Source organism: Microtus ochrogaster, chromosome X, assembly GCF_000317375.1.
Source record: "Microtus ochrogaster isolate Prairie Vole_2 chromosome X, MicOch1.0, whole genome shotgun sequence".
NCBI classification, from domain to species: Eukaryota; Metazoa; Chordata; class Mammalia; order Rodentia; family Cricetidae; genus Microtus; species Microtus ochrogaster.
Window position 1 is genome coordinate 53732723 of NC_022026.1, and position 25817 is coordinate 53758539.

Below are 25817 nucleotides of genomic sequence, written 5' to 3' on the forward strand. Positions count from 1 at the left end.
TGCTGGGATTAAAGGCGTGCGCCACCATCGCCCGGCTGTCCTTGGTTTCTTGATTTTATTTTACTTCGCTTTACTAGCTGTGGTCTCCTTCCTAAATCTTAAAACAACTTTTGCCTGTTCTGTGCATTTGACTCCTTTGCCATTTGGCCAACCAGCTTTAGCAGTCTCCTTTCTATGAGCCTTGCTCCAGTTACAACTATTAAACAAGATTCATTACCCATGAACTTGCTCCATAAGCATTTAAGCTTGGCCACGAAAGCAAAGTCGGGACATAAGGGAAAAAAATAGTAGCTCTGATTAGAAAGTTAAACTTCACAGATTTCTAGGAATCTTCAGATATTGGGATTTCTTTTTTTAATTAACTAAATGAAAATTTTTCCAACATTATGGAAATGATTACATTACATTATCTTCTCGTCAAGAGCAATATGAAATAAGGCAAAAGCTGATGTTGTGCACTGCATCTGCTTTCTCCCTTCACCAACACTCTTTTTGTTTTTGTGTTTTTCTCAAACCTCAGGTTCAGTACCTTCAAGTGGAAAGGGATCTATCTGTTTTCCTAGCTAAGCCTTGGAAGACAAACTGAGCTTGTTTGGGAACTTAACAAAATGGGGTTGTTTAGGCTGCTTTTCAGTATCAACACCCACAGTGTGAGAATTTATCCCTGTGAAGTAAAGATCAAAACCTGCATGATGGGCTCTCCCAGGCCTGTACTGCTGTTCCAGTATTGACAGAAGCAACAAACAGTTTGATACACATGATTCTAGGCATTCATGTGCAAAGGGAAATGTGTGATCAGATAGTCACTTGTTTGGCTTCATCCACAGCTTAAATTTGGTGTCCTATGAAATATGTAATGTTTCAAAGGCAGAATGATTATTTCTGTTCGCTTATTAAGGGATGACTAACTTGCTTTTGGCTGCTCTACAAATGAATCACGGTAACAGTCCTCAACATTGGACTTCTGGTGTTCTGATGTAATTCATGGTTATTAAAAGAAGAGGAAAGCGAGTGGGTGAGAGTGAGCTCATGCAAAGACAAAACGTAACACACAGTGAGCTAGCGTAATTTATGAACTGCAGAGACCAAATCTATCTGCTTCAAGGTGTTTTCATGTGACCTGGGTGAGGCTATCTTGCCAGATACTACCTGGTCACCTATAGTGGCAGAACCTAGAACCTAAATGAGACCTGGGATTTGGAGGGATTCAGTGCAGAAGTCATTCGATGTAGGTAAAAAAAAGCAACCTATTCCTTAAAAGTATTTTTAATCACATTTGATTTAGTGTCATTTGGATGGTAATATCTGAGGGCAAGCCACATAGGTTAGAAAGATAAACCAACAATATCTCTTGGCTTTCTGTTTTGTTTTAATGTGTGCAGATTATTCTATAGTAGCAGCAGAAAATGGGGTGGGAACATGAGACAAGGAGGAGAATAAGCTGGAAAAAGGGATGCTGTGCCAAGGCCCACTGGAGTGGCTTGAACTGCATCTTGCCAGAGATCACAGAAAACACGTCTTTTCCAAGTGTTTCCTCACAGTGGGGATTGCTGGGTGACTACCTGAAGGAACTCTCAAAGCATGTTAAAGATCCTACATGGTCAGAGTCATCATCCTGCCTTTCCTCCCCTCTTTATAGCAAAATTGCATCAGATCTTATATCCCACAGGTAATTTTCCTGTGCTAATCAGCAGTCAGAAGCAGACACTTCCTTCCTTCCACATCCTTTCTGTACCCTCCTCTACAAGGTGTCCCTGCTGTCTTCTGAGGAAGGTGCGAGTGTGCCAAGGAAAGGCAGAAAGGAAATTAGACTCTGGCCTGTGGTGACCGGCAGCCCATCCTGGCTTTGTCCCAGATTCTGCCAGAAGGGAATTAGAAAGGCCAGTGCTTCCCCAGAATGAGAAATCACTTAGAGAAGAAAATCTTCTAAGTATATCCATTTTATGTGTCCTGTTTTCTTTCTGTGTTTCCTTTAGTTTTAGATCTGTTATTACCTTAAAAGGATCTTCAGTGTGTTGGAAAGTATGCCTCAAGTAGCTTTAATAAATCTCAATTGTTATTTATGGTGTTAACTTTCTTTCATGTAGTATCTGATTGTATAGTTTACAGATGTCATTTATCTAAGAACAACGTAAGATTACAAATACAATGGTGGGTTCTTAAGAGAGTCTGCACTAGGTAGGTCCTCTGTGTATACGTTATAGCTATTAGCTTGGTGTTCTTGGGAGACTATTAATAGTGGGAGTGGATGTGTCTTTTCCTGCTTGTGGAACTACTTTCTTCCTATTTGTTTACCTTCTCCAGCCTCGGTATGAGGGAATTGGCCTTGTCTTATTTTATCTTTCTTTGCCTTATTTGACAGTCATCTCTTGAAGATTTTCTGAAGGGAAAAGGAAGGGGAGTGGATCTGAAGGTGAAGGGGAGGTGGAGCTAGCCAGCAGAAGTAAAGGGAGGGGAAACTGCGGTTGAAATGTATTGTATGAGAGAAGAGTCTATTTTCAACAACAACAACAACAGAATCAGCTAGGCCCAAGCACCCTTCTTATTCTGAAAATATGAGACCTGAAGTCTTAGACCAAAAGCAGCAGTGTGACATGCTTAGGATCTCCAGCATATCTAAGGTAAGCAGAGAAGCCATGTTGGAATCCCACACATCTTATTACTCGATTCTCTTGTGCTTCCTGGCTCAAAGGCGGAATAACTAATAAGCTCATCTCTGAAAAGCTTTATCTGTCAATTCTAGACACTGTAAGAAGAATAGAAAAGTATAAGCTCATAACCTACCCCATTCACTATTTGTTCATATTGCCATGTGATGTTGAAGTCTAAAGATGAGGTGTAGCTTATCTGTCTGCATCATCTCTGATCTCTCTTATTGGATCTCCAAGTATGCTCAGTCATTACACTGGCAGTTAGCTATCTGAACCAGGTAGCCTGACAGTTCTCCATCTTTGTCTGATTCTTCTTTGTCCTTTCTGCTGAACTTGTGTTGGTCTCAGACTGCGTTCTGCTATGAAGTTGGGCCTGATTTAGAGTCCTGCATCTGCCCTTTGCTTTGCAAGTCTTAGTTGACTTATTGAAGCTCATTAAGCCTCACTTGCTTCAGCTGCAAAATGGGAGTAATAATTTAAACATTTCCACAGTCTTGATCTTGAATAAAGTTTTAAAATGTGTTTAAAATGTTTAGCAGACTCGTCAGTAGTACTATTATAATTCTTAACATGAAGGGGAAAAAGAGCAAAGACGCTGACAGTTTAAATGATATGTTCAGAGGCTTGGAATGAATTTCAATTTAGCATTCAAGCCTAATGTCTTTAGAGGCAAATATATAATAATCAAAATATCATGATCAGGATTTATATAGGCATGGGCTTTACTATTACAAAGTACTTGGTGTTGTTTTTTGTTAGAATCCTCTCATTTTCAATACTGTATTTCATGTAATTTTGCATGCATGAATGCAAGCAAACTAAATTCAGGAAAATTATCATATTACTGACAACACAGTAGATTTGGTGAGTACTTACTGAATGTGTCTTGGCTTAATGGCATCTATACATAGCCATACAAATGCAGATATTCCATAGATCCATGTGACAGATTCAGGCTATGTTAAGGGTCAGGGCTATTAATATGTCTTACTTTCTCTTCCTTTTCTTTTCTTAAAGCCTCTTAACCAATTTTTTACTACACTCATGTTGGTTGCTGCTTTTTATATTATAGTCTAGCTGAAGCATAACTTCGATCTCTCTGGATTTTCCTTTTTTTCCTAAATCTTGCAAATATACATTGTACCACAACTTAGAATGCCAGGGCTCTACTTCTCTCCTTAGGGCTCCTTTCAGAAAGCAAATCAGAGCATTCTAAAACCATGCAAACATGTAGATATCTAAGTATTATATGTAAGATATCTGACCATGACAATGTTAGTGTCCAAGAGTGAAATGTGTTTATCCTTGACATTTAGTCATTAGAATAAATGATGAGAGCTGAGTGGTTTCAAAAGTCACAAAGAGGCATCTCAACTTTCAATTTCTATTCTACCTTCTCATCTCTTATTCTACAGCACAATCTCATAGTTTCCCTTGCCAGGTGGGTGGCCTTAGGCACCACCCAACTGCTTTGTCATTTATTCTCTGTCACCCTATGGCTCAGAAGCAGAGTGATACATGAGCCACCCACTACTCCATTAGAAATTCAAGACAACTGCATCTCACAGCATCTTTACTGATGAGTTAAGACATTTTCTGGTCTCAAGCCAGTAAGGTTCCTTCCCATTTCCCAAAACTCTCAGCAATCGTTGGCTAGCACAGGGGTTAATATGGTGTCTCCTTCCTTCCATGTGTATTCCCAGAGGTCACAGCAGTAGATTTGCAAAGTTGGCAGATTGCTAAATAGTTTATACCTCCCCAACTAACAGGGCATGGTCATTGGAGGAAATGGATGGAAAAATATCCCCTGTTATAATTGGGTTCAGCCCTGTGGCTTAACACCATCTTATTTGGCAATCTTTTCCTCTTGACATATTTGGTAATCACTCTAAGGGAGATTTATTACGCTGCTTATGGAAAGAAACAATGCACTAAATATTACACATACACATCCTTTCAATATCATTTCTCTGTTCTGGCTCTTTCACACAGTCTTTGGTTCTTATCAGAATTCACTCATCTTTACATTCTTTTTTACTTTTTCCTCTTCCAAGACAACCTTTTGCATTTGGAAATTTTCAGTGATTAGGAGTAATCCTAACCAAGACTTGCTGGCCTGTGCTCAGACAAAAGTGGGTGGAAAGATAGTTTCAGAGCTTAAAACCTTTGAAACGTGTTTTCTGGCCATTAATCCCAAAATATCAATAGAAAACTTCAGCATATGGTTCAAACGATAAAAATAGCCTGCTAGGTATATTTAGAAGACTGTATGTGTATGTGAAAGAAATGAAAATATTTTAGCCAACGAAAATACAACAAATCTCTTCTGAGCCTAAGGGGTTGTGTTCATGAAGAGATGTGGGGGAAGGGGACACTGGGAGTTAGGATGAACCACTCCATCTCTGGGCTATGTAAAGTACCTTAACAGCTGGTGCTTCTGAGACATTTTGAAAAAAGCTTACTTGCCCCCTCAGACACATGCACAGTAAAACATCTTAACCAATAATCCATTTAGAACAGATTGAGAGAAGATATAGAAGGGTCATGCGGACCCTTGTGGGAGAGTCCACTGAATGTTAGGCAGAGCCACAGATACACTTGTTTATTTAACACTCCAACACATGTCTCTCACTGGCCTCATTTTTGTAGACCAGCTACATTTACACAGGTACAACAAAGCCATCATGAAAATAACTGACTGTGGAGTTGAAACAGTTAACTGAGGGCCTATGTATCTATAGTTGAAACAGAAGATAATGCCATTTTAAGATGCCAATTAGCCCTAGCTGCAAGACTTCCATGAGCCTTTTTAATTCTCATTCTAAACTGAATTGCCGAGAGGAGGTAAAGTGTGATGCCCTGGCACATGGTAGTAGTTCATTTAAATCCCATAATCCCCTCACAAACATACTACCTGTTTTCTTACTTCAGATATTAGATTCTATATACACTTCCATGTGAATTTTAGCAGCAGAGTTAAAAAAGCATGAATTCAGGAATCAGCTGCTGGCAGGAATCCTCACTGCAGTTCTGGCACCTAGAGGTATGTATGGTAAAAGCCTAAGAGCACCGGCCCTGTTCAGACTGCTAGGTTTAACATGGTTCGACCTATTATGATGTACATGATCTTAGACAAATTATTTAAGTTCTCCATGTCTCAGTTGCCTCACCTGGGAGATAAGGCCAGTATTCATATCTACTTTGTGTTCTGGTATAAATTCTAGGTCAGCTAATCTGTGCTAATGCCTAGAACTGTGCTTGGCATGAAGTAGTAGATGTTATTTAGCTTCTTATATGCTATTCAACGGCAAGTATAAAGTCACTAGACACAACCACAATCTGACACTAGTCAAGGTGTGTAGAATAATTTTTAAGAGTACTGGGGATTCAAACCAGGGTCTTGCACAGAATAGGCAAATACTCTACAAGCATACGTCAGGCCAAGCCTTAAAGTGTATAGAAGTCACATTGTGCTCCTTTAGTATGATTTCAATTTGTCTCAGCTAGACTTTTAACATTTAGTGCATTTCCCACCTGTGCAGACAAGGAACAGCCGAGAAGCAAGGGTTAGTGTGTTAGTTAGGGTTACCACTACTGTGATGAGACACCATGACTAAAGCAAGTTGGGAAGGAAAGGGTTTATTTGGTCTACACCTCCACTCACTCTTCGTTATCAAAGGAAATTAGGTAATGAACTCAAGCAGTTCATGAACCTGAAGGCAGGAGCTGATGCAGAGGCCATGGAAGGGTGCGGCTTACTGGGGTGCTCCCCATGGTTTGCTCAGCCTGCCTTCTTATTGCACCCAGGATCACCAACTCAGAGATGGCATCACCTACAAAAGGCTGGACCCTCCCCGCAGCAATCACTAATTAAGATAATGTCCTATAGGCTTGCCTACAGCCTGATCTTATGGAGGCATCTTCTCACTTAAGGAGCCTCCTCTCTGTTAACTCTCTCTTCTGTCAAGTTGCCATAAAACTAGCCAGCACATCTATCAAGGTAAACTTCTTGACTTTTATAGTAGAGAGTAATTGGATAAGCTTATTAAGGTGCCCTGGAAATTGGTAGTAAGGGACTAGCCTTCAGAAGACCTCTGCATTCAGAACTGTACCTTCTTTCACTTGTTACATCGTGTTTCCAAGAAAAATAATAAACAAGAGACCTATGTAAGATTTGCAAACATTATTGACTATTTTGGTGACAAATAAAAGGAACATAGAAATAATATTGGTAATTGAAGGTAATCCTTCGCAAATGTTAGCACCATCAGAATCTGCCAGAAGATCTACCTAGGTTGCACTCCAGAGAATCGGATTTCTCAGGTCTGGAATAGGGCCTAAAAATTTGCATTTCTGACAAGCTGTTTGGTTGACACTGCTATCCTGGGAGCCACGCTGAAAACTACTAATTCAGTGTATGTCTTCAATCTCTACTACCTATTTGTGTCTATGGGTAAAACATTTTTTAAACTCTCTTCTTTACAGATTAAACTAATGACTTTTTCTTTCAAAAAAAGAAATATTTTAATTTCTGGAGCTAATGTTACTTATTAATGTCTACTTGTTCATTAAAAAATCTAACTGTTGTTTTTCTCCCCCATAGTTGCATACTGCTGTAACCAAGATTCAGGTTCCAAGGCCTGGCTTTAACTATACATTTGCCCACATATGTGTCCTAAATAATGATAAGACTTGCATTGTGGATGACATAATACATGTCCTGGAAGAGTTAAAGAATGCTCGGGCCACCAATCGGACCAACTTTGCTATCACATATCCCATCACTCACTTAAAGGATGGAAGGGCTGTCTATAATGGGCACCAACTTGGAGGTGTCACTGTCCACAGCAAGGATCGGGTGAAATCTGCAGAGGCCATTCAGCTCACTTACTATCTGCAGTCAATCAACAGTCTCAATGACATGGTAGCTGAGAGGTGGGAATCCAGCTTCTGCGACACTGTCAAACTATTCCAGAAATCCAACAACAAAGTCAAAATATACCCATACACATCCTCATCACTGAGGGAAGATTTCCAGAAGACCAGCCGTGTATCAGAACGTTACCTGGTCACCAGTCTGATCCTGGTAGTCACCATGGCCATCCTCTGCTGCTCGATGCAAGACTGTGTCCGCAGCAAACCCTGGTTAGGCCTACTTGGGTTGGTGAGCATAAGCCTAGCCACTCTCACTGCAGCTGGAATCATCAATCTTACTGGTGGAAAATACAATTCCACCTTCCTGGGACTCCCTTTCGTCATGCTAGGTAATTATTGCCTTTCATTTTCCTTGTTTTTGCTCTTTGTTTCCTGTTTATAGTGGTAACTAGTTTTCTCAAAGAACCATCTAATAATTGTTTTCAGATACAGAGTTTTCACTTTCCTGAGAAAGTCTGGACCAAGTTCCATCAACTGAGGAACATCCTAATCTGATACAAATGCCAGAAAGTCAAACAAAGACTTTGGCTCTAGCCATGTTCCTTCATTTAATAATTCTGTAGTATTTGGCAAATACCAATCTTGTCTGTGCTCTAGTGTGTTGGGTGTGTTTCCTCAAATCAGACCCAAGTAGGGGATGCAGATAGAAGTAGTTTATTTAGGAGAAAAGCTCTAGTAGCACTACTAGGGGAATGGAAGAGGTGAGCCAGAAAGGCAGACAAGCCTGAGTAGGTTGGGGTACTGCTGTAGGTACTGTTAGATCAGTCCCCCGCCCCCTGCTGGAGACCTTTAGAAGATCAGGTAGAACACTCCTCAGAAAGATCCTCCCTGAAGGCTGAGAAAACTGGCCTATTTCCACCTAAGCCCTGACCTGGGGCTGTTCCCCTGCAGTTGTAGAAACTCCCCAGGTGACTGGGGTGAGAAGCCCTCAAGGAATTTTAGAATTGCAAAGGGAAGGGCAAGCAGGCTCTGCTGCCTGCTTCCTTTCTCAATCTGTTAATGAATAGAGTAGATGTGAGCATCGCACAAAAGGATGTGATAAGTAAACAAGAACTTGGAAAGCCTCCTGTGAAATACCAGCAACAAGGGTATCTTCTTTATTAGTCTTGGTACGAACATCTTACAGTGGTAGCCATAGGGCTCTTCTAAAGTTTGTCACTGGGGAAGAGCATCAGGAATTCCTTAACAGACTTAATGCTCAAAACAAAGTCACAGTGTTCACAGCATTAGTGCTTCTGCCGGCCTGCTATTAAAGATGACATGTCTAGTACACTGGGAGGTAAAGTTCCTGTCAGACAAAGATTGAATGAGGTTAGGTTAGGTTAGTTTCCCCACTCCTCCCCCGTTTCCTGTGGGAACTACTCATCAATTCCTCTAGCAAAATTAAAATGTCACTTGGGATCAGATACCAACGATACAAGACAGTTGTGGTTGTCTATTGTTGTTGACTGAGAACTCACCACGATTTATTTCATTGGTAAGTCTTATGCTGTGTTTTAGAGCAGTAGTAAAAACCGGGATTTCCCTAACAAATCGCTACTGAATTACAGTTGAATGATAAGCAGGCTTGATGGAGCTACATTCTGCCCTCAATGTTTCGCAACCTATGCAAATTGAGACCTGCTCAATAAACATATACTAGGAGCTTTTGTGGAAAGCAAGGCCCTGTGGAGAAGCCAAGCAGTCAGAGAATCTGCTAAATCAATTTAGTTGTCACTCTTGAAAACAACAGAGAAAGCAGCTGCCTTACTACCTTCTGCATCCATTCAGATAACAAGGCAGCACAAGCTTCCCCTTTAAACTGACTCCAAGAATCTTTAGGTCAGTTGTGGAATCCGCGCAGCAGTTCCTCAAAGAGTGTGGAGGACTGAGTCTTAGTAACTTCCTGGGAGAGTTGAGTCAAGGTTGAAATTAAGATGTGTTGCTCATGATTAGTCACATGCTCGAGTCCTTGGGTTCTTTTTTAACTTTTCATTTTAAAAATAGTGGTTCTGTTGTTTCTTTTGCAAGATGAAGATAAACAACAATAAGAAGTTGGTTGGGAACTGAAGGGAGATACAAAGGTTCTTAAGGTGACAAAAAAAAGCATGTGAAAGCTTGGGAAAGGACTGAGAGTTTGGCTTTCTGGCACTCCAACCTATTACCAATGATCACAAAGAACATTATAATATTTAAAGCTTCTTAAAATTAAGGAAAATAAACTACAGTATATAAAGCTTCTTAGAATTAATCTTACAGTAATAACATTCAAACATGATTTTACTAAGTACAATGAACTGAAAATGTTCAAAACTTCTCGAAGCTATACAAAATAAAATGCATGAGGATCTTTAATATTTCCTCAAAATTTACATTGCATTTTAAAAATAATTTGAGTATTCATTATAAGTAAATATAATATATATGTACATATAAACACCACAAAATAATACATCAGACAATATTGGCACAGTAGGAGAGGTGAGTGAGGGCAGGACGAGATGATGCCCTTAGAGAGGAGTGTCTTTAGAAAGCAAGTCCAGAAGTGGGTAAGAAGTTCCACAGCTGCCCAGAGACTGTCACTGAACTTTACCTTGGAATTTACTTCAGAAAACAAAACAACCACCGCAAAGGTAAACAAAACAGGTATTTGCAGTAAAAGAGGACAAGCAGGACAGGCGGCAGGTCCTTCCTTCTTTGGGATATTTGGGGTAGGTTCCCTGCATTGATTTGATGACCATTTTTCCTGATGACAATCTGCCTGCAACCTTTCTGTCCATTTTCAGCCCATAGGATTTTCAAATTACTTAGTCATGACGTGAGAGGAAACTACACGTTTTAATGGCTAAGGCCCATTTGCAATAAAGACTGAGTGTTTAATATGTTCATAAAGCTAACAATGCCTGGATTTAGGATGCTTGCCCTTCTGGATTTCTCAGATAAACTCTTCATCCTTAGAGTATGATTGCAAAATGAAATATAAGCAAGAGCAGATTGTGTGAATGTATTCAAGACCAGTGTTTAGTTCTGTTTATTGATGACTGGCCCTAAATTAACAACAAACACTTCAGAAGACCAAGAAGAAATGCAGTGCTAAGCACTTTGTTCTACACATAAATTAGCTGTCTAATAATTTGTTGTCTATAAAAATGCTTACTTGTACTTAACTAAATCAGGTTATTTAAAATCTTCTTGATTTTGTTTGTAATGTAAAACTATATCAAATCATATGTATATATATGTCTTCATTTAGAAGAAAAAAGTTTCATAAAATATTGAATACATGAGTATCCTTGGTTATGAAAAACTCTATAATGTGGTAAGTATTATAAATTTCAAATTCAACAAACTCAGAATTGTTAGTGTGACTACAGTCATATAAGGCCAGATCCAGCCAAATGCCAAAATGGCAGTTGATTTACAATGGAAAATTTTAAGACCACAAGTGTTAAGAAGTATTAACTTGACAAGATTCCACAAGAGGAAGGAATTTGAATAAACACTGAGAGTTCATCATAATGGGATGTGATTGTATGTTTCTAGCTAAGATGATACATGATATCTCTGGCAAAAAGAATATATCCTACACAGATGAATCAACTTGACAATGACATAAGCATAAATAGCTCATGATTTAGAATGTTTTTCATCAGTGTCTGTATATTAGACACTTCCAATTCTGTGTAACCTCTCTCTAGACGAGTCAGGGTAGTTTATCTAGAGCTGAAATCCTCAAAGGTCCACAGTATCATAAATGTTTATTGTCATTTTTTGTTGCTAGAATTTAGAGAAGAACTTAGTTGTTTATATTAGTGTCAGATAGGGCAGTAATAATATTTGTAAGCATCATTTATAGCTATTGTAAAATGTCCTCTAAAGAATTAAGATTTACACCATGGTTCTCCAGTTGAGTATGAGTTAAGAAATTGGCATCATTTTTGTATATTTTTGTATGTGCAGATTTTCCTTACAGGTGTGATATTTATTTATGCAGCTCGGCTTATCATAAACAAGTCAGGAAAGGAGTTGCAGAACGTAGAAGGAACAGAGGAAGGTTTTATTCCTTATGCATATGAAAGGATTGTTTCTCATATACATTCCATGCACATAAAAGAGAGAACTGAAGTTATTGTGAAAGATAGTTTGGATATCAGTTTTTATGTGACATTTTAACTTCCAAGGGTCACTTTGCCTTTGTTGAAATTCAAGAGCCCTGGACATTGGATGAGATGCAAAACACTCTTCAATTTTGAAAAGGTCAAGTGCCAAGCCCAGGGTGCTCTCTTCTGAATTATCTAACCAGTGAAGCACACAGCACTTTTATGACTTACTGAACCAGACTTTACAGTTTCAGGGATGTGAATGGAAATAGGATGTATATTAAGTGCTAGGAGGAAAATAATATCAGAAAAGTTGCCATCTTACAGTAGCATATTCTAAGATTATCCGAATTTTTAGCAGGAACCAAAGATTAACTTTACTTCTTTAAGGGTTTGTTGTCACTGATACCACTTGAAGTGTGATAACAGTGTATGTGGCTCAAAAAAAGGGTTACACTAAATTGTGCAAGAAGGTTAGTTACAACTGAAATGATTTATTCCTTAATTATTCTCACTCTCAGATTAAACAAACTTGAAAGATTTTTACATTATAATAGGTCCATAAATCATTAGAAACATGAGGGAAAAGAAAAAAATCTTCCAGATAGTATCAAAGGTTTAGCTGAAGTTACCAATATCCAACCATCTTTTACCTAGACAATGGATAACAATACCCAATAATATCTGAATGATAAAAATGGTAATTTCATACAGTTTAACATAAAACATTATGATAGAAATATGCTATTTGTAGCAATATGACAATATATATAATAGAATAGAAATACAGAGTAATATGGAAATACTTAGTTTAGATATAAAATAGTTAATAGGGGTTTTTTTGTTTTTTGTTTTTTTGTTTTTGTTTTTTGTTTTTTTGAGACAGGGTTTCTCTGTAGCTTTGGAGCCTGTCCTGGAACTAGTTCTTGCAGACCAGGCTGGCCTCGAACTCACAGAGATCCGCCTGCCTCCCGAGTGCTGGGATTAAAGGCATGTGGCACCACTGCCTGGCAATGGTTAATAGTTTTAAGAGTTCCTAAAACAAACTGCTTATTAAGATTTTGTTTCTCTTTTGGTGGTGATGGTGCATGTCTTTGATCCCAGCACTCATGAAGCAGAGGCAGGCAGATCTCTCTGAATTTAAGGTCAGCGTTTCAGGATAGATTCCAAAGATACAGACAAACCTTGTCTCAAAAAAAAATGGATTTTGTTTCTCATATTTCTTTTGTCCATCTGATTTTAAATAAGATAATAATTCCAGGCCTGAAGAAATAACTCAATAGTTAAGAACACTCAGTGTTCTTGCAGAGTACTGGGTTTCAGTTCCCAACACACAAATTGGGCAACTATAACCATTGATACTTTTTTCTGCCCTTTTCAGACACACACATGCACACCCACACTAATAATAATAATAATAACAACAAGAATAATAATAAATGAAAATTTTCAAAATAAAAGTATTTCCATACAATATTTTCAAGGTTCTTTTTTAATCTTTGAAATAATAGTCTATAGTTGTATAATTTTTAAAGACATATGGAATCTAATTTTGTGATTAGTTCTTGCCAGTCATTATTATTGTAAATGGAAGGTGGAAAAAATAGCTTAAGGTGGAAGTAGAGCAAAGCCAATTTATTGATATGCACCTTGCCTTAAACTAAAACATGGCATGGCTAGGGGCACAGATTGGAGAAGGCAGAACTCACTGAGTAAGGGAGTTGTGCCTTTGATACAGGTCTCCTAGGTAACCTTTGGGTAGTCTTCTGACTTAGTCTCATCCAAAGAATGGGAGAGCAGCCAATACTGAACCTTGGAAAAACAGGCCATAAGGAAAAATACCTAGTATCTATTTGGACTAGAATATCAGAAAATTGCAAAATAACCCAGATGGGTCTACAGGGGCTCACTGTGCAAGCTGATTCAACTTCATTGTGAAAGAACTCTTGCTGTCCACTTAAACTTTACTACATTATTCACTAAGAACAAAATGTGGATAGCTTTCTAGCATGTTCTCTGCATTGATCAATATAACGGCACTAACACTTATCTTCTTCATCAGTAAATAAATTCCTTTTAGTCAACTTTTTACCTTATATTTATATGGGGGTATAATTTGTGTGAATAATATATTATAAATAGCATTATCTATAGCAGAAATCATATGTAGTGTAGAATTACTTCATGTTATATATTAGAATTAATTAACATTAATATTATTTAACAGTGCTTATTTTTGAATATTTAAACAGATATATCTCTGGATATATTTGAATATTTTATATATGAGTATATAAAATATGCTTGAATAGGATATAACATAAATACTTGAGTTTATATATTACATATGTTTTTATGTGAAAAGACATAAAATAATGCCCATAGTATATATTTATAGACCTTACTTATATATACTGGTTTTATATAATATATTTGCACATAATATCAAAGTACCCTAGTATATTTACATATAATACTCTATCTTTAAATAAAGAAGATCTATTAGCAAAATAATTTCTTGGACTTTCATATGCAGTTATCTAGCAAAAGAAAACCATTTCTCAGATTCAAACCCAGAGTTGTGATTGGAATAACCAGTATGTGTCAAGTCTCTAGTAGAAAGACTAAGATGCAAATTTCCCTCCCTGATATAAGCATCTGTCTTTACTTAAGTAGAGTACACTTTTACTCTTACTCTTAACTGTGACACAGAACAGGCTGGAATAAGCCAAACAATTCATATTGTAAAGTAAATGTTTATAACCGACCAAGTTTAAATGTAACCCCATTAATGAACTTCTCCCTGAAAATAGGTGTTACTCAGTCTAAAAATGCATATGCTTGAGATTTCTTTTTGATACAACAAAAATCATGGATTTATGCAGATGCCATGTGAGAAAAGCATTTTATAAACACCAACTACTTAGTGAGAGTCATCTAAGAATAAAATATGCTTTCAGTAGAGTTTGTCCATCCATTGTCATCTGTGGACTTTGTAGAGGACTGTACTAGTTTTGTTTACATATGTGAAATTTGGCACTACACAGGTGCTTTATAAGTGACTTCATTTTATCCTGAGCAATGATCTACCAGTAAGCCATCTCAGTGTAGCTCATGTCAGCTATTCCTCAAGGAACTCAAGCTGAGGAACTGCTGCCTGTAGGGAAGGGATTAAAACGTGAGGAGGCTTCTGCTGTGTCTGTGAAGACTGAAGAAAATAGGGAAATCTGGGACTATGGAAAAATAAACTTACAAAATCCAGCAGGACAAAGTAGATCAATCCTTATGATTAGTCTTTGGAAAAGCAAAGAAGCAAAACCAAATCTCCCCAAAGGTCTCTCATAGGATAATATTAAATAAACGTAAAACATGATTCACTTTAAGAACAAGTTTCTAGAAACATATCTACTGGGTGGAGTTAACTAGTGAATTCCTTTCTTGGTAGATTATAAACAACCCTGAAGGCTTTGGCTGTACCCCAGAAAAGAGTTTAGGTGAAAGTGAGATTTAATCTGTGAGTATGCCCGAAAGTCATTCTAAGTGACTAGAGGATTAGCTAGCTGAGTTTCTTCTACCATTACTGTTATTTATCATCTGTCCTGCTGTTTCTCTTCATTAGTTCCAAACCCTGGAAGTTCACACACACACACACACACACGCACACACACACACACACACACATGCATACATGCACACACACACACACACACACACACACACATCTTTCAGTCATTTAAGGTAACTCCCAGGCATACTCAAAAACTAAATCGCGCCTTCACCCAAGATCTTTTCTACGATCTAGCCAAAGCCTTCAGAGTTGTTTATAATCTCCAAAGGTAGCTAGAACAAGCGTGTGGAAGTTTGAAGACGACCTGTGTCACTCAGTTCTCTCTTTCTACCACCTGAGCCTAAAGAGGGTCATCAGGCTTGCTGGGAGACACCGTTACTAACTAGCTATTTTGCCAGTTCCAAACTATACTTTAAATTAAACACAAAGCAAACAACAACATGTTTTCTATTTTGTTCAAAAAAAACTTTTTTTTAAATGAAGAAAATGATACTCAAACCTCAGAAAAATGTCTTCAGTCCTTAGACAGTCCAAGATTTGCCCTTCAAGGTTCTAAGCAAGTCAAAGAAGGAGCCCACCCTGTGTGAGATAAAAGTGGAGTGAAAAGGATCCTATGAAAAGCTTCCCCCTTACCTACCCCTCCACATTTCTCTATCCCTAACTTTCCCATTTTACTGTTAGAGTAACAGCAAAAGAGAAAGCCAGGGCTGGCTGGCAGGGGAATGAAAAGATGTTACTGTTTGGTGAAATGTTCCTAATTACTCTTCAGGTAGCCTCATTTTCTGCCCCGGTTTTCCCAAACTAAGGGAAGCTGTTTTCATAGACCATTGTCCCAAAGCAGTTCGTAATTAAAACTATACCTTTAAATGTCAAAACTAAAAAAAATTCAACTGTAGTTCTGAACATAAAAGGAATTTTGGGGATGTTTTATGGGCTCTTAGTGTGTGTTTCTCCTTGAGTCCAAGCCAGGGAACAGGGTTCCCACAATTTATCTTTCCTTTAAGATAATAGGCCAACCTCTTAAGCATAAACATGAAGCTGCAACCTGAGTCTAGTGCCAACCAGGCACTCCAGGCTGCTAACAAATCCCTAAGAGGGCCTGGAACTCTCTTGGCACCCATCTCACCCTTGACTGCCTGGGGTGTAGAAAAGTGTTATGGCATCAGCAATTATCCCAGAAATTCAAGGACTCTTTAAAGAACTCCAATTACAATTTGGAGTTGAGGGTACAGGAATCTGATTGGCAGGTGTGGATTGAGAAACAAGGTTCTAGCCTACCATGAGTAGTGACAGAAAGGCCACTGATAGCTAGCAACAAATGAATGATCAGATGGAAGAGATTATTTCTCCCTGCCTTCTCTGACCTCTGTGAGGGCCTTCACATACAAGAAAAAAGGAGGAGGAAAGATGGGGAGTTAGGAAAGGGGAGGGGTCTCTTAAGAGACCCTGAGAATAAAATTTTTCTTTGGAAGTGCCCCTTGAGCCAAAAGCATATGCAAAAAGACTCACAACTCAATGAAAAATATTAAACTATATACAATGGGCGTTTAAAAGACAGCAAAAGAACTTGTGTATTTTCCTCTTTCCTTGAGTGTGATTATTTTCATCCTGGAACCTTATTATCACCTTTTTGCTCTGTTAATTCAAAGTTCTTTTCTCATTTAGTTCCTATGGTTATTCAACAGTACACTAAGAAATGGATTCCTATTGTATTGTCCAAGTGTCAGATAATAACATTATAAAATATCCCACTATTTTTATTTTTATTTTATATTTAATTTCTTATTCAGTTTTGCATTTAATTTTCCCTAAAATTCAACTATATGATTAACTGTAATTCTGCTATATGATCTTTATATTCTTGCCGTACTTAAATGCTGGCTACTAAGTTCTTATTTTGAAGTATTTCTGTTTGCAGAAAGTAAATACTCTAGAAAACTCTTTGCACTTTGCAGCAACTCCTGATGTATTGTTTACTTTCCAATACCTACTTGTTCTTCATGACCCCAGATACACCGGTCAGTCTTATTTCCCCAGGGCACTGATGTCTCTTAGGTATTAGTCTTCTTATTACTCACAAAGATTAGTTTGCTTTTAATAAAAGCTTGGTCAGTTCACCCCGAGAAAACTGGAAACAAGGTTCAACAGCTAGTTTTCCCTCTCTAGACTAGACTATGTTAACTGCCTAAAACATAATTAACAGCAGAATGCCAGTCAACAAATACACTTTCACTTCCTATCTGGGGAATTTAGGTGCTCCAATTTAATAGGGGCCGTGGTACTCGTAATCAAATCGGAAGTCTTGGCCTGACCTCTAAAAGCAGCTGTAAAATGATGTCTAATAAATTAAGATGAATGCCACATCCTTCGGAGGAAACAGGCCTGTATCATTACTATGTAATCGGTTCTCGTGTTTGAGGTCAGGACTGTACAATAAGGATATAAATACCAGCCTGGGTTCAAGGTGAGACATAAGCTCAGTTATGTTGACTACAAGATAATGGTGACGGGCTTCACTCAATTACACACGGCTGCAGATTTGAAATTCCTTCTTTTTTTCAAAACCAGTCCATCACACCAAAGTGAAGTATGATCCTCAATAATGGGACTGAATTTATCAGGGTGTAGAAACAGACAATTAGATCTTCTATCCTAGTACCAAGACAGAGATTATCCAAAGCCAGGATGCGTGACTTGGGCTGGATTTTTAATGTGACTCGGGCATTCAGGGAGGTACAGTGAGGAAGTGTCCAGTTCCAACCAAGAGAGGTACAGAAGGCATACTCAAAACTTCCAAGAAACAGGATGCAATTACAGCATGGGCAGTCACTGTATCTATGCCACCCTGACGTTGCTGGAATTCTAAACAGGGAGCCAAGAGCCCTAAGCAGTTAAGGGAAGTTATTACCAAAAGACCATTGCCAAATGGTAACAAGAAGTTGATAGAATCACTGTATATTTGATATGTTATCTGTGAACAACTAGAATTGGTGAAGAAAAAAAAAACCCTAAAGACAAATGGAGGTCATAAACCTTTAATCAGATTGTCATTTTTAGTAGTAGTAGTAGTGAGGGTTCACATGAATCTTGTTCTTCTTTCTTTCTTTTTCTTCTTTCTGTATGTTCTACTCAAACTTGTTTATACTTGTTTTGCTTTCCTCTGTTTCTCGGATTTATTGCTTTCTGCTCTGATATTTAGTGAAGAAAAAAGAGACTGTGATTTAGTTTCCCGTTACTACTCAAACTAAATACAGTGCTTCTTTATTGCTAAAGCCCTCTGCTTGATCAATTTTAATAGAAGGTATTGACACTGATGGGGAATACTCTGCCCACTGCTTTCCTCTGTGCTAACCTCTCCCGTTGTACCTAAGGGATTATAAAACTAAATGATTGGTATCTGCAATATTCTTTGGAGTGCTCCACCAATCAAATTGTACTGACCACCACAAGCTATTGATGTATATAACGTCTAAAAAGCATAGGCCTGAGTCAACTCAGAATCCTGCTGGCAAAAATTAATCCAGCTTTCTTAGGCTGGTGGCAACCTTGAAGACCTCTGCTCTTCTCACTATCATAGAAGAGACTATCAATGAACACGTATTCTGCAAAACACAGGTCTACTTGCCACAGGAAACGTCCCCAGCATTCCCAAACCTGTCACCCCTAAAGCTGATTATATTTACTATGATCCATTAAGCCCCCATGATCAAATTGATACCCCTCTTTACAAAGATCTGTTCCTTAAAACTTTTACTCTGATCTTTTTTTCTGCCTCTTCAGGTCATGGATTATATGGGACTTTTGAAATGTTATCCTCGTGGAGGAAAACTAGAGAGGACCAACATGTTAAAGAGCGAACTGCAGAAGTCTATGCAGACTCCATGCTCTCCTTCTCTCTCACCACTGCCATGTACTTGGTCACCTTTGGCATAGGGGCCAGCCCTTTCACGAACATCGAGGCAGCCAGGATTTTCTGCTGCAATTCCTGTATTGCAATCCTCTTCAACTACCTCTATGTACTCTCATTTTATGGTTCCAGCCTTGTGTTCACTGGCTACATAGAAAACAATTACCAGCATAGTATATGCTGTAGAAAAGTTCCAAAGCCTGAGGTGTTGCAGGAGAAGCCAGCATGGTATAGGTTTCTTCTGACAGCTAGATTTAGTGAGGACACAGCTGAAGGCGAGGAAGCAAACACTTACCAGAGTCACTTATTGGTATGTTTCCTCAAGCGCTATTACTGTGACTGGATAACCAACACCTATGTCAAGCCTTTTGTAGTCCTCTTTTACCTTGTTTATATTTCCTTTGCCTTAATGGGCTACCTGCAGGTCAGCGAAGGGTCAGACCTTAGTAACATCGTCGCAACTGCAACACAAACCATTGAATACACTACTGCCCAGCAAAAGTACTTTAGCAACTACAGTCCTGTTATCGGATTTTACATATATGAGTCCATAGAATATTGGAACTCTAGTGTCCAGGAAGATGTTCTAGAGTTCACTAAGGGGTTTGTGCGGCTATCCTGGTTTGAAAGCTACTTAAATTATCTTCGGAAACTCAATATATCCACGGACTTGCCTAAGAAAAATTTCACAGACATGTTGAGGAATTCCTTCCTGAAATCGCCTCAATATTCACATTTTCAAGAGGACATCATCTTCTCAAAAAAGTACAATGATGAGGTTGATATAGTGGCCTCGAGAATGTATTTGGTGGCCAAGACCATGGAAACAAACAAAGAAGAACTCTATGATCTCTTGGAGACCTTGAGGAGACTTTCAGTCACCTCCAAGGTGAAGTTCATTGTCTTTAATCCGTCTTTTGTGTTCATAGATCGATATTCCTCCTCTCTGGGAGCCCCCCTGCACAACTCCTGCATCAGTGCTTTGTTCCTGCTCTTCTTCTCGGCATTCCTGGTGGCAAATTCGCTGATCAATGTCTGGATCACTCTAACAGTTGTGTCTGTGGAGTTTGGAGTGATAGGCTTCATGACATTGTGGAAAGTAGAACTGGACTGCATTTCTGTGCTCTGCTTAATCTATGGAATTAACTACACAATTGACAATTGTGCTCCACTGTTATCCACATTTGTTCTGGGCAAGGATTTTACAAGAACTAAATGGGTAAAAAATGCCCTGGAAGTGCATGGGGTAGCTATTTTGCAGAGTTACCTCTGTTATATTGTTGGTCTATTTCCTCTCGCAGCTGTGCCTTCAAATCTGACCTGTACACTGTTCAGGTGCTTGTTTTTAATAGCATTCGTCACCTTCTTTCACTGCTTTGCCATTTTACCTGTGATACTGACTTTCCTGCCGCCCTCTAAGAAAAAAAGAAAAGAGAAGAAAAATCCTGAAAACCGGGAGGAAATTGAGTGTGTCGAAATGGTGGATATTGATAGTACCCGAGTGGTTGACCAGATTACCACAGTGTGATGGTATCTGCTTCATATATTTTTCACCCTAGGTCTTACCAAGACCAAAAAGCTGATGTTGATGAAACATAGTCAAAGTTGCTCTGTTTCTAAAAGAATAAGAAACAAGCACTGGAAAAAAAAGTAAAAGATGAGGATGTCAGGTGTGGAATCTTTAAAATCATTAAAGTAAAGGGGTTGCTATGAAAGAGAAGTTATTTATATGCACACGTGTGTGCACACACACGCAGGACTCAGAGTGTTTTAAATAAGATCAAACAGAGGAACACTTACTAATAAGCAGGATATTACCCCACTGCACAAGTTACTGGTGTTGTAAGAAAATGCAACTGATTGCAAGGTCAGCTGCCATGACAAAAATATCCTTAAGCATTGTTCAAAAGAACAAGGCTTCCTAAACTTCGGCAGAGCTGTAATTCTACTTAGGTTCTGAGGTTTGAGATCTTCATTGTCTCATCTAGCACCTCAACACTCAAGGAGAGTCTGTAAAAATTTTCATCAGCAAAAGAAAGCCAGGACCTCTGAAGCAGATGTGATAGACTGAACATCATCCACAAATTAAAATGGAGTCTCCCGAAATTCACTTAGGTGAGGCCAGGTTTTTGTTTTCATGAATGAACTTGTCATATTCTTCCACTGACAACACTTTTACCACCTGTATGGTTTACTTAATGCACCCAGGAAGCAATGACAGCTCCAGCACTACAGAATTGGGGGCAAATCTATTTTAGAATATCTTGTTCTTTGTCATCAGATGGATCTACTTTATATGTTACAGCTTCTGGCAGGAACCTCTGAGGGTGCAAAGTCACAGTGCCAAGTCCAAATGGCTGGCATGTTGGAGGAAAAGCAGGAATCTATTTGAACCTACAGAGTATCTCTATATTAACAAAAAAAGAAGAGCTGGCTAGTACAGATGTTTGTGGTTTGTCCCTATATGCACTTTTGCATGGGTGCCCATAAACAACATCTCCCCATGTATCTAAGGAAAGGGAAATAAACACTAAAATCGTCATTGGCCAAAAAGTGCCAGAATGTCTTTGCTATGAGATGACTTCCACTTGACTTAGTGGAGAAGAGTAAGATCTTTGGTAAGTTTAAGCCTGGGTAATGAGTCATTTATAAAAGTGCTGGAAGATTAAGGGCTCAAAGGAAAACAGGTGTAAATCCCTGGATAACAGCAAACACCAGTACAAACCTATCCACAATGGCAGCCAAACCCCCATGCTAAACTGGCTGAATATCACCTTCCTTGTCCCCTAAAATGCCTTTTTGCTATCTCTCTACTTCATCATTAGGCCCTCTGTACATTAACATGCCCGGATTATTTATATAGTGCAACAGTTGTAACTAAAAGGGCAATGATTCATAGATCTAAACAAAAACAGTTTGATCTGAAGGGGTATGTATGCTGGCCTTGGACCCTGTATTTCTTCAAATCCATAAAATGAAGTCAAATCCTGGGTTACATTTGAGGCAAACAGCTACAATGTCTGTCTTTTTAGAGATGTAGCTTCCTTGCCCTCTATAATGATGAGTATTTAAAAAGGCATATTATCTTTCAGGACCTGTGCAAATATATTGTATCACTTCCCCTTCCTCCACAAAGGGGAAGCAGGCCTTGAAGAATGAAGTAACTTACTAGGGTTGCACTACTAGTAGAGTTCCATCATTTCAGCATGGTTAAGACAGGGGAGGGAAATTGCAGATTTTCTCATAAGGCAGCTACTACCCCTTCCAAATACATATGTAAGGTAGGAACATAAGGCTTCATTGGTTATGGAACAAACATGTTTTTTTTATGTCTGGAACTGGATTTAGGTTGGCTACTCTCCTAAATAGCAAAACCACCCAAATGATTGTGATGTAACCACACTAAGTGAAAATCTGTGCTTTTGCTCTCATGTGCTTTTGTCTATAAAGTTCTAACAAATACTCTGGGGACTGTAGCTAGTGCATCACACACACTCCCAGTCTCCCCTGCAGACACACTAATCAGTCATACTAATGTGTTGTTCACTGAACAAGAAGATGAGGAGCTTTACATCTAAAGACAAGCATATTCTTCACAAAAGGGAAGGTTTATATCTTAGATGTTCTTTCAATCAATTTTCTCTCTTATGGGCCTGCAACTAGGCACTTAGTTATAAAACACAACAGAAGAAGGGACTGGTTTTATTCTTAAATCATATGCTGCTAAACCGTTTTCTGAATAGTGTGTTCTAAATCTGCTATTGATTTCGTGTCAACCATGTGAAACACCTCAGCTTAGTGAATTCACAAAATGGATACAACACATGCACCAATTAATGGATTCTGTTGAGAATTTAATCATCAACTTGGTCATCCAGAATGACTTACTGTGGAACTTTGTTTTATGACAGATATTAGTTTTCCAACATGAGTCTCTGTGTATCTTGAGATGTTGTATTTTTAAATGAAGGGCATTTTCAAACTTGTCAACTTCTGTTTTCAGAACTTGAAATCAAGGTTTCTGAAATTCTGACTGTGAACTGAATTTTTCTATTGGAGGACTGCATGCCAAGATTTATTCATTGTTAGGCAATGATTCTGTATTTGTTGATATTTATTATTGATTACGCTCTGGCAACATTGTTCTAATCCTGCCATAGAGAAAACACTGTAGAAATAACTCAAAATATTTAAGTTTTCACAAAATTTTGCTTGTTAAATTGCTAAAAAGGGAAGAAATGATCTCAGCAACTTTTTTCATTTTTTAATTAATTCCAACCAAGACATTAATGTCCACTTTACCAAAGAAACTTATTTGGTTGGTTTTAAGTTGGTTTTTGGTGTCCATTTACCAAAGAAAATGTTCCATTCATCAGAAATGTTTCTCCTGGTCAACTAATATACTGTGATACTTGGGCCTTCAGAAGAAAAATAAGAAAACCCAAAGTAAGAGGAATGATATTCTCTCATTCTATAGAGTTCAGCAGAAGATGTGAATTTAAAAGAAAACTGGGCTTTATAAGAAAGAAAATGATAATTGAAAGTGGACATTATTATTCAGACATACAGTAATGTTCCAATAAGTACCACACGCTAAAAGTACAGTTTGTTCCAGAGAAAATGGAAAACAAACCCTCATGAAAATTTCTGGCTGTTTTTCCTGCTAATAACTCTTTTCTGTTTGTTTGTTTCGGGTTGGGTTGGTTTTTGCTTGTTTGATTAATGGATTGGCTGGATTTTATTTTGGTTGGGGAAGGGGTTATCTTCATTTTGCTTTTGTTTAGTTTGTGGTTTTTGTTCATGTGGCTTCTGCTTCTCCTAACACTTTCGCCATTTTCAGTTAGAAGTGAGATAATTAGAGGCCTCTTCCATGGCCACAGTTATTCGCGCAATCTACTGCTCTAAAAAGACCTTTGAGAAACTGTTTATTTTGAATAACCACTGCCCAATTATTTGTGGCATTCTAAGACTATGACACTACCTTCCTTCAGCCCGAGCAACAGACCTTGGCTGTGTCCCTCATAAGAACAGGTCGAATGGAGAGTCACCTTCGGGGTGTGGTATGGTATGAGGCAAAGCCTCTTGAACACAAATGGTACCCTCTTCATAATGGCTTTATTCCTTTGGATCCTATTAAAGTATCCCTGCAGCTTGTAGCAGTGTTTGACTTCTGTGAATGTTTGTTTCTTCATCTGTACAGTGGGGGATAACAACAGTAAATACATTTAAATTCAGTAAATTTTAAGTGCCTAATATTACCCATACATTGATCTAAAGACTGGGTGCACACAAACAAACAAATCAGATAAAGCATGATCTTGACTTGGAAATCTTAAGTTTGAGTGATATTGCGAGTTGACTGTAAGAATTGAGATGGTGTTTGGGAAGCACTTGGGACAAAAAGAAAGAACTCAAGGCATTATTATATTTGATTGGCCAACTTCACACTGTAGCACTATGGCTCAGGATATAAACCTCCAAAGTATATCTCTGCCCAAGATTAGAACTATATAAAAATGCAGTGGGTTACCACAGAAAGAAATTATTAGGTTTTGAGGTCACATTAAAACTAAGCTGGATTACCATGTGGTGGGAAACTGCGAAGAAAGTACAAAGCTAGATATTGGGGTTGGACTATAAACCTTAAAATGGGATGTAGATAATTGGTGGGGATAGAGAGAGTAACACTTCTTACTCTCTATGTCTGGCTTTTCTGGTGACATTTGAACATTGCTTTGGGGTGATTCGCTTTGAGTTAAACATATTAGAAAATAAGGCTATTTTTTATAAGCATGTATCATGAAAGGGGAAATATTATATTGGTACTACACTGGCAAAAAAAAAAAAAGATTGCTACAGCCAATACATGGCAGAGTCCCTTCCTGTGGTGGCTTCAACTGCTTGTTTTTGTTTTATGTCAGTTCAGGAGAAAACAAATAAGGAAGCAAATGAACTAGAGTCAGTTCACCTGAACAGTTAGTGTTAATCTGCTCTCCCCAGCCTGCTTCTTGTCTGTCCTCTCCCTTTTCCCAGGTTTTTATTTGAAGTCCTCTTTGATATCGATGAGAGTGCCATGCAAGGAAAAGGAAACGAGATGCCAGAGAGCTGTAGTCACCACATAAGGTTTTGGATTAGAATCAAATTAGCACCACAAGGCTCCAGAGAAAATTACTTAGTAGAGAACAGAGATTTCTTGGCAAAGTACAAAGAAAGCATGAGAAAACCAAAACCCAGAGTAGTGAAATGTTCACAGAACTAGTTGGAAGAAGGTACGGGACTATAACTGAAGTATAGTTCCTAGCTTCAGTTTATTCTCCATTGTGCCAATTTACTGCCAAATACTGTGTTATCTAAATTATAGGTTCTCAAAGCAGGGATCATGAGTGAGCTGCAGAAGAGAAGAACGTTTGACCTCCCCAAAGTTAATTACATGCAAAAATATGTGTATGTTCAATATATACATCTTGCTAATGAGAAGGGTCATAGTTGTCATCAGATTCTAAAAGAGTTTTCCAAGACCCCTGCACTGCCCTAAATTAAGAAAGACCTCAGTGGGAGTGCGATCCTGGCGTCCTCATGTTGGCTAGTGAACAGTCAAGAACTTCTCAATCACTTTTTTCTAAGATTCTTCCAAATACTGATTTCTTTATGCCAAGCCTAGTGCTTACTTCTGTTCA

General features: G+C 38.4%; 1 protein-coding gene across 1 annotated transcript in view; it reads left to right on the top strand.

Moving 5' to 3' along the window:
- The window catches only part of Ptchd1 (patched domain containing 1), a 52002-nt gene extending 27706 nt beyond the window's left edge, over positions 1 to 24296 (top strand). Inside the window, exons 2-3 of the mRNA XM_005358818.2 lie at positions 7255 to 7915; positions 19014 to 24296. Coding sequence (XP_005358875.1) covers positions 7255 to 7915; positions 19014 to 20668 — 2316 coding nt within the window. The 3' untranslated portion in view covers positions 20669 to 24296. The remainder of the gene's footprint in view (positions 1 to 7254; positions 7916 to 19013) is intronic.
- The last annotated feature ends 1521 nt before the right edge of the window (positions 24297 to 25817 follow it).